The sequence below is a fragment of the Chrysochloris asiatica genome, unplaced genomic scaffold (genome assembly GCF_000296735.1).
Source record: "Chrysochloris asiatica unplaced genomic scaffold, ChrAsi1.0 scaffold00100, whole genome shotgun sequence".
Lineage (NCBI taxonomy): Eukaryota > Metazoa > Chordata > Mammalia > Afrosoricida > Chrysochloridae > Chrysochloris > Chrysochloris asiatica.
In genome coordinates, this window is record NW_006408618.1 from 11,285,420 (window position 1) to 11,297,557 (window position 12,138).

At 41.5% G+C, this 12,138-nt stretch overlaps 1 protein-coding gene across 1 annotated transcript in view; it reads left to right on the forward strand.

Moving 5' to 3' along the window:
• FAM20B (family with sequence similarity 20, member B) overlaps positions 1-8,417 on the forward strand; it is a 44,890-nt gene extending 36,473 nt beyond the window's left edge. Inside the window, exons 5-8 of the mRNA XM_006867082.1 lie at positions 2,245-2,416; positions 2,614-2,805; positions 4,530-4,589; positions 8,046-8,417. Of these exons, the coding sequence (XP_006867144.1) occupies positions 2,245-2,416; positions 2,614-2,805; positions 4,530-4,589; positions 8,046-8,277 (656 nt within the window). The 3' untranslated portion in view covers positions 8,278-8,417. The remainder of the gene's footprint in view (positions 1-2,244; positions 2,417-2,613; positions 2,806-4,529; positions 4,590-8,045) is intronic.
• The last annotated feature ends 3,721 nt before the right edge of the window (positions 8,418-12,138 follow it).

Consider the following 12,138-nt stretch of genomic DNA (forward strand, 5'->3'; position numbering starts at 1 on the left):
ATTGAGTGATAATTCACATAGAGGAACATCAGTTTTACATTCATCCTATCATATTCATTTCATTGCAATGATTACAATCCCCTGCATGATTTATCATCCAACAGTTTTTGCTTCTGTTCTCTCTGATTTGTTTTTTTGGATGTGCACCAAAACACTCAGGAATATACAATCATTCAAACAGCCAAAGGGCACACCCTGCAAGCCTGCCCCTCTGGCTACCAGCACACATTCCCTCTCCCTCCATGAATCTAAAGTCTTCAGCTACTCTCTCTCCATGTCATCATCTGTGCCTTCATCTCTGGCATCACCACTTCTCTGGATAGGATCCCACACTCCTCTCCCATGCTTCTCCCTTGATGGTCCCAGGGTTCTCTACTCCGGGACTGTAGATAACCACTCATCCATTTTTGCTACAAAACTTCTTCCTTTACAGTTGCAACAATCACAATTAGTCATGATAACAGTTACTCCTCATCAGCTTTCACCAGACCTGTCTATAAAGCATGAAAACCACTCAGTGGGGATTCTGCCTTCCTCTGCACACTGTGAATCTAAACTCCCTTTTTGAGAACTTGTAAGCCAGTCACTTCGTGCCTTTACATCCCTCTCCTCACACCCTCATTTTAGGTAGCCAATATCTGAGTTGCCCATCCCTATCAACACTGTGTTCAGAGGGAATGGGAATGATCCTTGCTGTAAAGATTCTTTCCCTCTTGGTTGGTATTTTAAGCAACTATATCCATAGCTGTTCCATGGGAGAAAGATGAGGCTTTCTACTCCTGTAAAGATTTACAGCCTCGGAAACCCTGTACAGAGTTGCTATGAGTCAGAACCAACTCCACGGCACATAACAACAACATATCCATAAGTAAAAGTCAAGTTCATCAGATTGTAGTGATTTACGCTTGTTTTCTTTAAAAAAAATTTTTTTTTCACTCTCAGTTCTAGCTTTCTGTGGCTATGATGTCCTTGTCCATGGGCTCAGGAGTCCCCAGGTCTCACCATACTTCGGGCCTACCAGCTCTCACCATACTCCAGGTTGATGGGGGTCTGTGTAACTTGGTCAGACTCAGCCTACCTCTTCCTTGCTGCTTTCCCCCACTTCCTCTCACCAGTAGACCAATGTGGTCAGCAGCAAGCTTATGTGCCTGATCGTGTGTTCCCTTTGAGTTTCAGTCTTAGAGGCGAGGTTTGTCCTGGAGGGACTTGATTGCTTGCCTTGATGGCTCCCCAGTGAACAACTTGCTTGTTCTTGTAGTGGCCAATCAGACTGTCATTTTTGTTTTGGGTTTTTCCTGCTAGTCTTTCTTTCAAGAAGTATATCTTCTTTTCCAAGTTGGCTCCTGTGTCATTTGGAAATTGGGGATTTTCTGAGCACTTACTTACTTACTGACATAACATGTTCCAGACTCAATCATGTACTTTCCCTGCTCAACCCTGTTGTCAGCTGATTCTTCAAGGAGCCCTGGTTCATTTACATATGGAGCTAAAGTGGTATTTAGCTTCTGTACCCTATGTGCTACCAGAGTGTTATTGTCTCTAGGTTCTCACGATGGGCAGAAGTAGGAAATGTATGTTTGTATACACATACACATGTATGTGCATCATTGCACATGTTTATCCTTTCTGTGTCTCTGTGTAGATTATTAAAACAATCAATTCATACCAACGTTTCCTGTTCTAACCTCATTAATTCTAACCTACAGAATTATTTAGTATTCCTTTTTTCTATATATTCATCTGTAAAAAATCTGGCTACCATTATCCTCAGTCTGTTTACTTAGTTGTTTGAGCTCCCTGTATATAATCAAACTGCTGGCCACAGCTTAACCCCAGACATGCCTCCTCTCTCCCCTGGACACTCTGGCCAAAATCTCAGCCCTAATGAAGGAGAAGAGTCATTGCTTTCCTTTAAGTGAATTCAGAAAGCTCCTGGTGACCATAGTTGACTCCCTAGAGAGATTGAGTAGAAGGGACACAAAGGTGGGGGATATTGGGGGAGCATTACTTTTTAGTATATATATATATACATATATATATATATTTTTTTTTTTTTTGGTACCTTTTGAATTTTTTACACCATATGCTTTTAATACCTAATTAGAAAATAAATGTTTTAAATGCAGTAAGCTCTAGATATGTGCTTTCAAAGTACGTGTTTACTCAGATGATCTTTTCTAGATTGAGGAGAATTTGGAATCTTCGATTTTTTTCTTAAGTATTTGACTCCTTCCTCTCCTTTAGGAAACAATACTTGTTTCTATGGGAAGTGTTACTACTGCCGAGAAACAGAGCCAGCTTGTGCTGATGGAGACACGATGGAGGGATCTGCCACACTCTGGCTCCCAGATGTGTGGCCGCTGCAGAAACACAGGCACCCCTGGGGCAGGACTTACCGAGAGGGCAAATTGGCCAGGTAAATGCCCTTTTGGACCATTGCTTCATTCTCTCCATGCACCTGGCCAGGTGCCAGGCTGTATGAGAGTCAGGGGTTCTCACCAACAATCAAAAGACTGTGGGTGTCAGAGGCAGGGACTCTGCCTTCTGTGATTGAAACAGTGCCAGACTGTATTTGCACTCAGTAAATAACCTGGTGCTGCCGCTTGTCTCCAGGTGGGAGTATGATGAGAGCTACTGTGACGCTGTGAAGAAGACGTCCCCCTATGACTCGGGCCCACGCCTCCTGGACATCATCGACACAGCTGTCTTTGACTATCTGATTGGCAATGCTGACCGGCATCACTATGAGAGCTTTCAGGATGACGAAGGTGCCAGTATGCTCATCCTTCTTGATAATGCCAAAAGGTAGGACTGGCAGAGCCACCCTTGTCAGTTGGGTGTCACTGAGTACAAGGTGCCCCTCCCATTCCTGCCCAGGGCCCTCACTGTTGACACTCCTCTCCTGTCTTGCTCAGGTGTATACTCCCTCTACCCCAAGGGTCTCAACACTTTCAAAACAGGGAAAGTGGCTCTTTCCAAAGAGTTGAAGACTGTGAGACTCTTCACAGACACCTTGAGACCAAGGGCTCTAACTTTACCCCTCCTTATAGCTTTGCTGGACTATACTATTTAGAAACGTGGAAATTACAAATTTAATAGGACATGGAACTTAGTTACTATTAAATGTGTTCTATCCACGGTTCATGAAAGTTTTAAAAATTGATGATAGGATATTTTGCAATTTTTATGGTGGTCTAGGCCCAACTTTTTTATTACCATGGGAAGAGAGCAGTTGTTTAGTGATTATATATAAAGACAACGTACTTTATTTTAAAGTATATTCATTCAAATGTATATTCATTTTGAATAAATGTACTATTCTTATTTATTTTCTTTTAGGGGGACATTATTTTTCTGTCCTTATTTTTATTGAGCTGTTTGGAGTTTATTTCCAGTTTGCTGTCTTGATGGTGCCCTATTCAGTGCCACACTTTGAATTACACTGAATAAGTATTTACTAAATAAAATACTTCCCTCAAGCCCAGAATTTTCCATGCACCAGATCACTACTGCTAATGTGGTCCTGGGAATAAGCTGAGACTTAGGTCATCAGCAAAGAGTATGTGCACAGCATTTGCTAATGATGCTGCCTTCCGCTGCCAACCTCTGTGGAACATTAAGTGCCCTGTGCTCCATGAAAGATGGTGGCAGCTACAGAAAGTGAGAAGCCAGCAAACAATGCCGCTCCCTTTTCCCATCACACAGCAAAGCAGGTGGTGGCCAGTGCTTACATATACTCCGAAAAATCTTTACCCTTCCTTGCGAAAGTGATTAAAAAAACAAAAACAAAAAACTCCTGTATGACAGAAATATAAGGTGAGAATAGTTGCCTTTGCCATCAGTTCTTTGAGGGATGCCCAGCACTAAGGGTTATCAGACCCCCTCCAGTTATTGAGGTGAGCACCCTGGAACAGGGTGGGAGATAGAGAGTTTTCTGAATGACATTGTAGATCATTTTTACTTCTGCTTTGAATCAGTGTTTTCTAAACCTCCAAGAGCAATTTGAAAGCAGTGTGAATTTGTTCGGGCACTTGTATGGAATAGGATAAGCCGGTCTTTTCTGATTGGTAATTTAGGGGTAGAACAAGTATAACCCCTTTGTACAAGTAATGAGCATGTACTTGTTTATGGAATCTGATATGACTAGCCTTTGTGCCTCTCCTTACCCCTTAAAAGGTTTCTGGCTTGGGAATCTTAAAATTCTCCCTTCAGTTAACAGTATCTCTGCCCTGTTACCATCGTTATGCTCTGGCACCTTGCAATATCTTGGTAGGAAAAGGGGTCCTTGTAAGTTGTTGTATTTATTGTTTGATACTTCAGTACAGGCTACTGGGGATCCTGTGTCTATGTGGTCACACCCTGCTAATTTTCAGTTTAAGTGATTTGAGCTGCTGGGGTGTGAAATGATGTAGGATCACATTTGGATTTCTTAAGAGAGTTTGATGCTAAGGCGGGAATTTCATTGCTTTGATGCTAAGAAGGGCACTGGTGCTTCCAGCTAATTCACTAAGTTTTCATTTGCTTTTCAGCTTTGGGAACCCCTCACTGGATGAGAGAAGCATTCTCGCCCCTCTCTATCAGTGCTGCATGTAAGTTACAGATGTCAGATGCATGTGTTGCCTTCCTTGCTTTCCCAGTCTCAGGTAACGGTGCAACCATGTTCATGACTTTAAAGCATCCTGGTACCTGAGCCCTGTTTCCCACACTTCTTCAGCCCAGAACTCCTGGAGATCCTGGGATAGGGAGCAGGGAAAGGTAATGCAAAGCTCAGAATTTTTGCATTCTTTTCAACAATATATGATCCATGTTTGTTTAAATGTCAAAATATAATTTCCTTTTCCTTCACCTAAAAAATTAAAAATCTTCTAGTAAAACCTGTGCTCCAGATCAAAGTCAACTGGCATAACATAGTCGCAAAGACAGTGTTCTACATCCTACTTGATGAGTAGTGACCAAGGTCTTACAAGCTTGTGAGCAGTTTTCTAAAGTGCACCTTGGTCTTTCTCCTTATGGAGCAAAGGAGAATGAAGAAAAGAAAAAAGATGCATGGAAACTGTAATCTGAAGGACTGATGGACCATGCACGCCACAGCCTCCAATAGCCTGAGACCTGAAGAACTTGGTATGCCCACCACTCTGAAAGGAGGGATCACAATAGGAGGCCATGGATACAGTGGGGAAAATGTGGAAAAGCACAAAAAAGACCAGGCTTCCTGGTGTGATAAGGATTGGTGGAGCCCTTAGACATCTTCCAAGCCTAGAATGGAACTCACCCCTCAAAGCTGAGCCAAACTGTAAATAATGCCTATAAAGTGAACAGTTAACACCAGGCAGTGCACACTCTTCAGAACAGTCAACAATATGAAATCAAAAGGATACATCTCAGAAAGCAGGAAGGGAGATAGGAAAGATGGATGAATGGGAATAGTCAACACAGGGAGGAGGTGGGAAGAGTCCTGTTACATTGTAAGAACTGCACATCAGTGCCGCAAAACAAAATGGGTATGAATTAATGAGTGGAAACTTTCACCTAAATCACAATAAAAAGTTAGAAAATAAAAAAAGGAAAAGTTATGCCTCTGAGAATTGTACCATGTGGAAACGTGTGCTATTCTGTCCTCTCCCTCTCACACCACATCCTACCTGAGGGTACAGATCTCAGTTTAAAGTTGTCTAAACTAACAGTAACTAACTTTTCCCCTAAGTCTATGTTAGGAACAAAACAAAACGTAAATCAAGAAAATGATTGGGCTCCAAGGAGCTTCTTTTGAGCTTATCACACTGCTGGTATGGTTTGAAAGCATGAGATCAAGAGTCAGCTGGCATTCACCTTACCTGACTATATAAAGACAGTTGTTCATTACATCCAGTTGGTGTTGACTCCTGGTTTCCCTGTAGGTGTCAGAGTAGCACTGCTCTTGACCTTTCAGAAGCAAATCATCAGACCTGTCTTCCAAGCAGCCACTGTGTGGTTTTGAGCCACCAACCTTCCAGGTGATAGATGAACGCTTAATCGTTTGTGGCCCCTACAATTGAAAAATTGTATTTGGTTTTACAGGAGGCTATTTTTGTATAAATAGTGTATCAGCCCAATCCATTTTAAAAATAGAAAAGATTCAGTAGGTTAGACAAAAATAAGTGTAATATAAAGAAGTGCTAAACTCTAATGAAAGAAAACCAGGGCTGAGGGACAAAGAAGGACACATTTGTCAAGGTCCACTTCCCAAGGCCTGGGGTTCAGACCTCATTGGAGAAGTTGTAGCAGAGAAAGTTACTGGATTGCCCAGGCCAGAGCTGGTCTGCAGGTGCTAGGCAAGCAGGAAGCAGCTGCAACATGAACTCTGTGGGCTGCAGGCAAGCCATGTTCTGCGCTTAGGGAATCGCCCCATATGGGTACTGGTTTCCTTGATGAGAAGGCCTCAGTCAGGTTATCACCAGGCCAGGCAGAGGCTGCAGTGTCATGTGACGGGGACAGAGCTGCTCTGTTGGGGGTCCTCACTGCAGACCCACGATGCAGGTGGCAAAACAGCCTATTCCTCCTGCAGTGCTTCTCCAGTGCCCTCTACTGAGGCAGCATAACAGGAGCGATGTCTGTTGTAACAGAACACACATTGCAGGGTGAATTTGGGACTGAGAGGCATTGAACTGATAGATTAGTCACAGAGAGGATGCCCTGATGCCATTTTAAAAGAGCAAAACTGTGCAGCATCTCTGCTGGCCTCTCCCTTCGTGCTTTATTCTCAGACCTGAAGCCTTATGTCAGCTTTTCTGCACACCTACTTTATTATTCCCCACTTTCTCCACAGGGAAGTAATTAGTTGGGAAAAAAAAGTTTTCTGCTAAGGTAGAAGGTACTCGTTAATTTGTCAAATAATTAAGAAAAGCAGGTGTACTGGTAGTATAATTTTTTTCTGTTTTATAATAGTAATGGTAGAAAATTTTAAAATCAGAAACATTATACATCCCCATATTATGAACATCCAACTTATAGACAATCTACCGTTTGGTGTAGTTAAATGCCATCAGTTCCAACTCATAGTGACCCTCTGTAGGGTTTCTGAGGAGCGGCTGGTGGATTAGAATCGCCGACCTTGGGGTCCAGTGCATTATCCTGCAGCGCCACACCAGGACTCTATTTGCCCTTTAATGTTACTTAAATTTGGTATCACTTGGAAATGACTGTACCAACCTCTACTTGTAACAAATCCTTTATCACAGTCACCTTCACTCGCTGCCTATGCAGCTTTAAATCATTGAGCAGACTTGGAACCTTTTGTTGCACTAACTAAGGCTAAATAAGGACCTTGTGCACTTGCTCTGACTTACCCTTAAATTTGATTTAAATACTTAGGAACGAATCTCATTCAGTACCTGGGACCTACCTGTAAATAAGAAAATAAAATTGTCCATTAACATCTAAGTCTAACTCCTGTTAATGCATTGTTGTTGCTGTTGTTAAGTGCCATCGAGTCAGTTCCAACTCATAGCAACCCTGTAGAGGGTTTCCTAGGCTGGTTGGTTTGAATTGCCAACTTGATGGTAAACAGTCTAATGCTTATTCTATAGCGTCACACCAGTACTTCTAATAATGTTATAATTTATTCTAATTGTGTGTGAATACAAATACACATATACACAGACATTTTTATTTTCCCATAGATTGGAATTAAACAGGTCCTCTTTCAACTTTTTCACCCACCTATATTATAGGTATTTTCTCGATGCCACCAAAGACTGCATGGTATACCCTTGAATGGATGAGCCAAATTTATTTAACTATTTCCTGATTGTTAGGACATTCAAACTATTTCCCTTTTTTTTCACAAAAAAATATGTATAATCTTCATGTATGTCTCAGATTAATTACCCAGAAAAAAAATCAAAATGAAGTAATGTGACTTTTAATGTAGAGGCAATACATTAATGAGTTTCCCAGTTGAAATATTTTACATAATTATTTCTTTACTTGTGTCTGTCAAGCATGCTTTAAGCTCCATTTGATAGTGTGAGGTTTTATGTAACATATCCTAAACTTTTTCCTTCCAGCATTCGGGTTTCTACCTGGAACAGACTGAACTACTTAAAGAATGGTGTGCTGAAGTCTGCCTTAAAATCAGCCCTGGCCCATGACCCCATCACTCCAGTGCTCTCTGACCCTCACCTGGATGCCATGGACCAGAGGCTCCTGAGTGTCCTTGCCACCGTGAAGCAGTGCACTGACCAGTTTGGGGTGGACACTGTGCTGGTGGAAGACAGGATGCCTCTCTCCCACTTGTAATTGTCAACACAGAACATGAAACTTCTTTCTACAAAGATAGAAAAACAGCACAATCCATTCCAAATGGTATCTGGTGGCCTAGAAATGGCCAGCAGCAAGTTCTGGTGATAGGGATGCGTGGCCTTGGATGTCTTTGGTGTCAGACCATGGAGTTGCTCCTGCTGCACCACCTACTGACTTCCTTGTACTCCTCCTAGCAGTGGTCGTCGGGTCAGTTTTCATTTCCCATGCCAAAGGACTCGTACAGGTGTGACATTTGATAAGTACTTGCCAAGACTGGTTCTGAAGTGTGTGTCTTGAGTTGAATCTTACAGTCTTTTCTCCATATCTGTGGATTTTCCGAAAACTCTGTAATCTCTTGTGTCTTTTTTTTTGACCAGGACTGGTCAAATTGGAACTCTTACTGCCTCCTAAGGAGCCGGCAGCAAGTAAAACCTTGTATCCTGTTGAGCCAAAATAGCACTTTCTGTTGGAGGGGACATATTTTAAGGGGATAGAGTTGGAGAGAAAGGCAAAAGCAGGGATGATGCTTAACCAGTTCCATAATAGTCCTGTTGATAATTTGTAGAGGAGAAAAGGAGAGAGACCCACTTGGTAGAACCAGAATGGGGGAGGTGCTTGAATCTCATATGGAGACCATTACAGAAAACTTGTGTTTAAGTTCTTCAAGTATGTAAAACAGCAAAGATGACACTATTACCTAAGGAAAATCTGCAGTCTTGCAGTTGTGTCCAGATGAACCAAAAATTTGTCTAGAGAAAATAGTATTAATATCCCAAGCATAATTCTCTTCTGAAAATTATCTTCTGTTTCCCCATTTGTCTAAAGCCAGCAAATTCTTTCTAAATTAACAAAGCAAATTGAAAAACAATTCAGATAGGAGTCAGATTGCCTGTGATCTCTACCATCCTCATTTCTCTTTTGAGATGAATTTCTTCCTCTGCCCTGATGGCATTTGGCCATCAAAGTTGCTGTTCTTAAGAGACTGGCAACGCTGTTTGTGCCTTCCTTGTGAGAAATACTCCCATCTACAGATGACAGTGCACACCCTGCTGGTGGCTGGGCCATGCAAAACAAGATCTTAGCCTACTGAGCCTTGACATGAAGGAAGTTCCAAGAGGAGCCTTAAGATTTTGATTTATGGCAAACCCTAATTTCATCCTTGAGTCTCATTTGGAGTTCTGAGCCCATGATGCTGTGTTGTCTTCCTGCCTCCTCTTGAGCGTTCTCAAGAAAGCTTGAGGTTGCTAAGACCCAGGCTTACGGCTGTATTCTGGCAAAGTGATTTTTTCAGGTTGTAGTAAAATACAGGTTTGAGGACAGGTCCCATGTGCCTGCTCTGCTGTGTCCTCAGAGCTGCAAGTTTCTCTCATGCATCTTGTCCAAGAACTGTTCCGGTTTTGTCCCTCTAATATCTATAAACAGTGTGATGGACAAAGTTACTGTCAGTTACCGGAGACCGTTTTAGGTGCCTGAGCTTTGAGAGAAACAAGTTTAGAATTTATGCCCCAGTTATCTTGCACTGAAAGATAACTGAGTAACCTGTAATTATTTTAAAATAGCATGAAATTAAGGGACTTTTGTACTGTGTATATATACATTTTGAGATGGGCACAGCATCGGCTATTATAAAAAGTATTGACTTTTAAAAGGCAGACACTAGCACAAAACACTGAAATAGTGTTAACAGAAGGAAGCATTGATTCTAATCTTAGCAATTTACTGTGTGTGTGCGGAGAAATTCACAATTCTGCTTGAGAATACTTTGGAGAGCCCTTCTTGGTGTCTAGGAGGCAGCTGGAGGGAGCCGATAAGATGTGAATTCTGTTCTTGATTTATGGTAATTGAACTAAATTGTGGATTAGTGTTTTTTTCAGACACATGATACAATGGAGTGAGTAAAAATTGAGAGCTTTATAACATTGAAGATAAAAAATTCTACTAGGAGGAAAAGCTACTTTAAAAAAATGTCTCATCCTTCATAGCACTGCAGAAAATGTATCATTTCATTGTCTTTCCCTGTGGATTTCAAATTCAAAGTTGAAAGGATGTTCAGATCTGTAATAGTTAAAGTGAGAATTATAGAGTGGCAGAACATGACATCTGAGAACTTTATGTTCTCAGGATTTTAAGTTTAAGTCAGGATTGCATTAAACTGGAAAAGTGTGCTTAGGCAACCTTAGCGGTAACCAAATTTATGACACTACATTTCATGAGCACCGAGTTCTATTTAGGAAAAAGAGGTAGATGTCTGTTTTAAAAGAGTTATAATGCTGTCCTCTTTATGGTTTAAGGTGTTTATTTATTAGAATCTAGTGTTGTTACAATCAAAGCAAGTTCTTGGAGGGGTTCTTGGTGTTTGATCAGTACTGTTTGGTGTGCCTAGCTAGCATCTAAAAGAAGATGTGGATGGATACATTTTAATTAAAAACTAGGAAAATTGGAACTGGCTGCTGCTTATGCTTACCTCCCACTTAAAAATATTTATTCAGTAGTTTGAGTAGGGAAATGTAGATAGAGAGTTTTCATTCTAAAATTGTTATTTGAATCTGTATTATAGGCTTGGAAAGGGACTTCCTTTGCAAAACAAATTGGTAGCTGGACCAGATGTTGCTTAGAGGATTGTCCAATTCCCCTGGTGTGCACTCAGGGTTACTATGTCACATGAAAAGGAAGTGGAGGCATCCAGGTCTATCTACTGCATGTTATTTTGGAAAAGATGAATCATTCATATGACTGCTGTTCAGTGTCACCTGAAGGCAACATGTTCTTTCCATGAAATCCATCTTCCTTTTCTTTAACCCCTTCCCCACCCACCATTCTCCCTTCATCCCACATTCTTGTTTGACTTGTAATTGACCACACCTGAATGCAAGTAAACCCGTGTCTGTCTGTGGCTGCCTTGTATGAGTCATGCTGTGATACTGAGCTTCAGGACACATGAGTAATGGTGTATGTATGTATATAGTTATATGTATTCTAGCAAGAAAGTGTATTTATTTTGACACAGGGAAACATTGGCTTATGTTGCCAAAGGTCTTGGAAGTAGGCTAGTACAAGGTTGTTAGGTGGACACTATAAAGACCACTCATTCCTTAAGCACGAACTGACCAGCTCTGGGCGTACCAACCAGACTGAGTGCATGAAATGGCCTTTGAAGGAGAAGGCCTGCGTCTCCATTCCTCAAGGCTGGGTGGTGAAAGGTAGGCACTGGGTGTGTACTGCTGTCACAGGTTTAAGGAACCAAGGTGTTACAAACAAAATGTGGGGGAGCTAGGGAGAACTTACAAGGAAGCTAATTTATTGTTTAAGGGAGGTGTATGAGCCACTGTTTGTTATCTGTATTGGTCTGCTAACAATGTCCGCTCAGAGTGGTTGCACAAACAGAGGTTGTACTTGGTAAGACACCAAACAAGACAAATGCAAACCTGTTTCTAATGTGTTCTATGGGTTTCGATTCTGAAAAGAAAATAAAGATTTTAATAAACATTGATGTATCTTCTTTTTCTCTTGATGTTCCTCCTGTCCCCTTCCCCCAAGTTATTTCCAGTGTTCTCTGTTCAGTTTTCTACTTTTGTTAGAGACAGAAGGTGGTTACATCTTTTATATCCACAACACATCCACAGAGATGATCTCACAGTACCTGATGCCATGCCCACTGCCATCGAGCTGCCAGTGACTCATCACGGCCACATAGGACAGAGTAGAACTGCTCCTTAGGGTTTCCGAGACTAAATCGTTACGGGTGTAGATAGCCTCATCTTGAACCTGAGGGAAAAGACCTTTTTTAAAACTTCCTCATGATTCTTCAATAGGTCTATACCAGATTGTGACTATACCTGAATTTTCCATAGAATAATT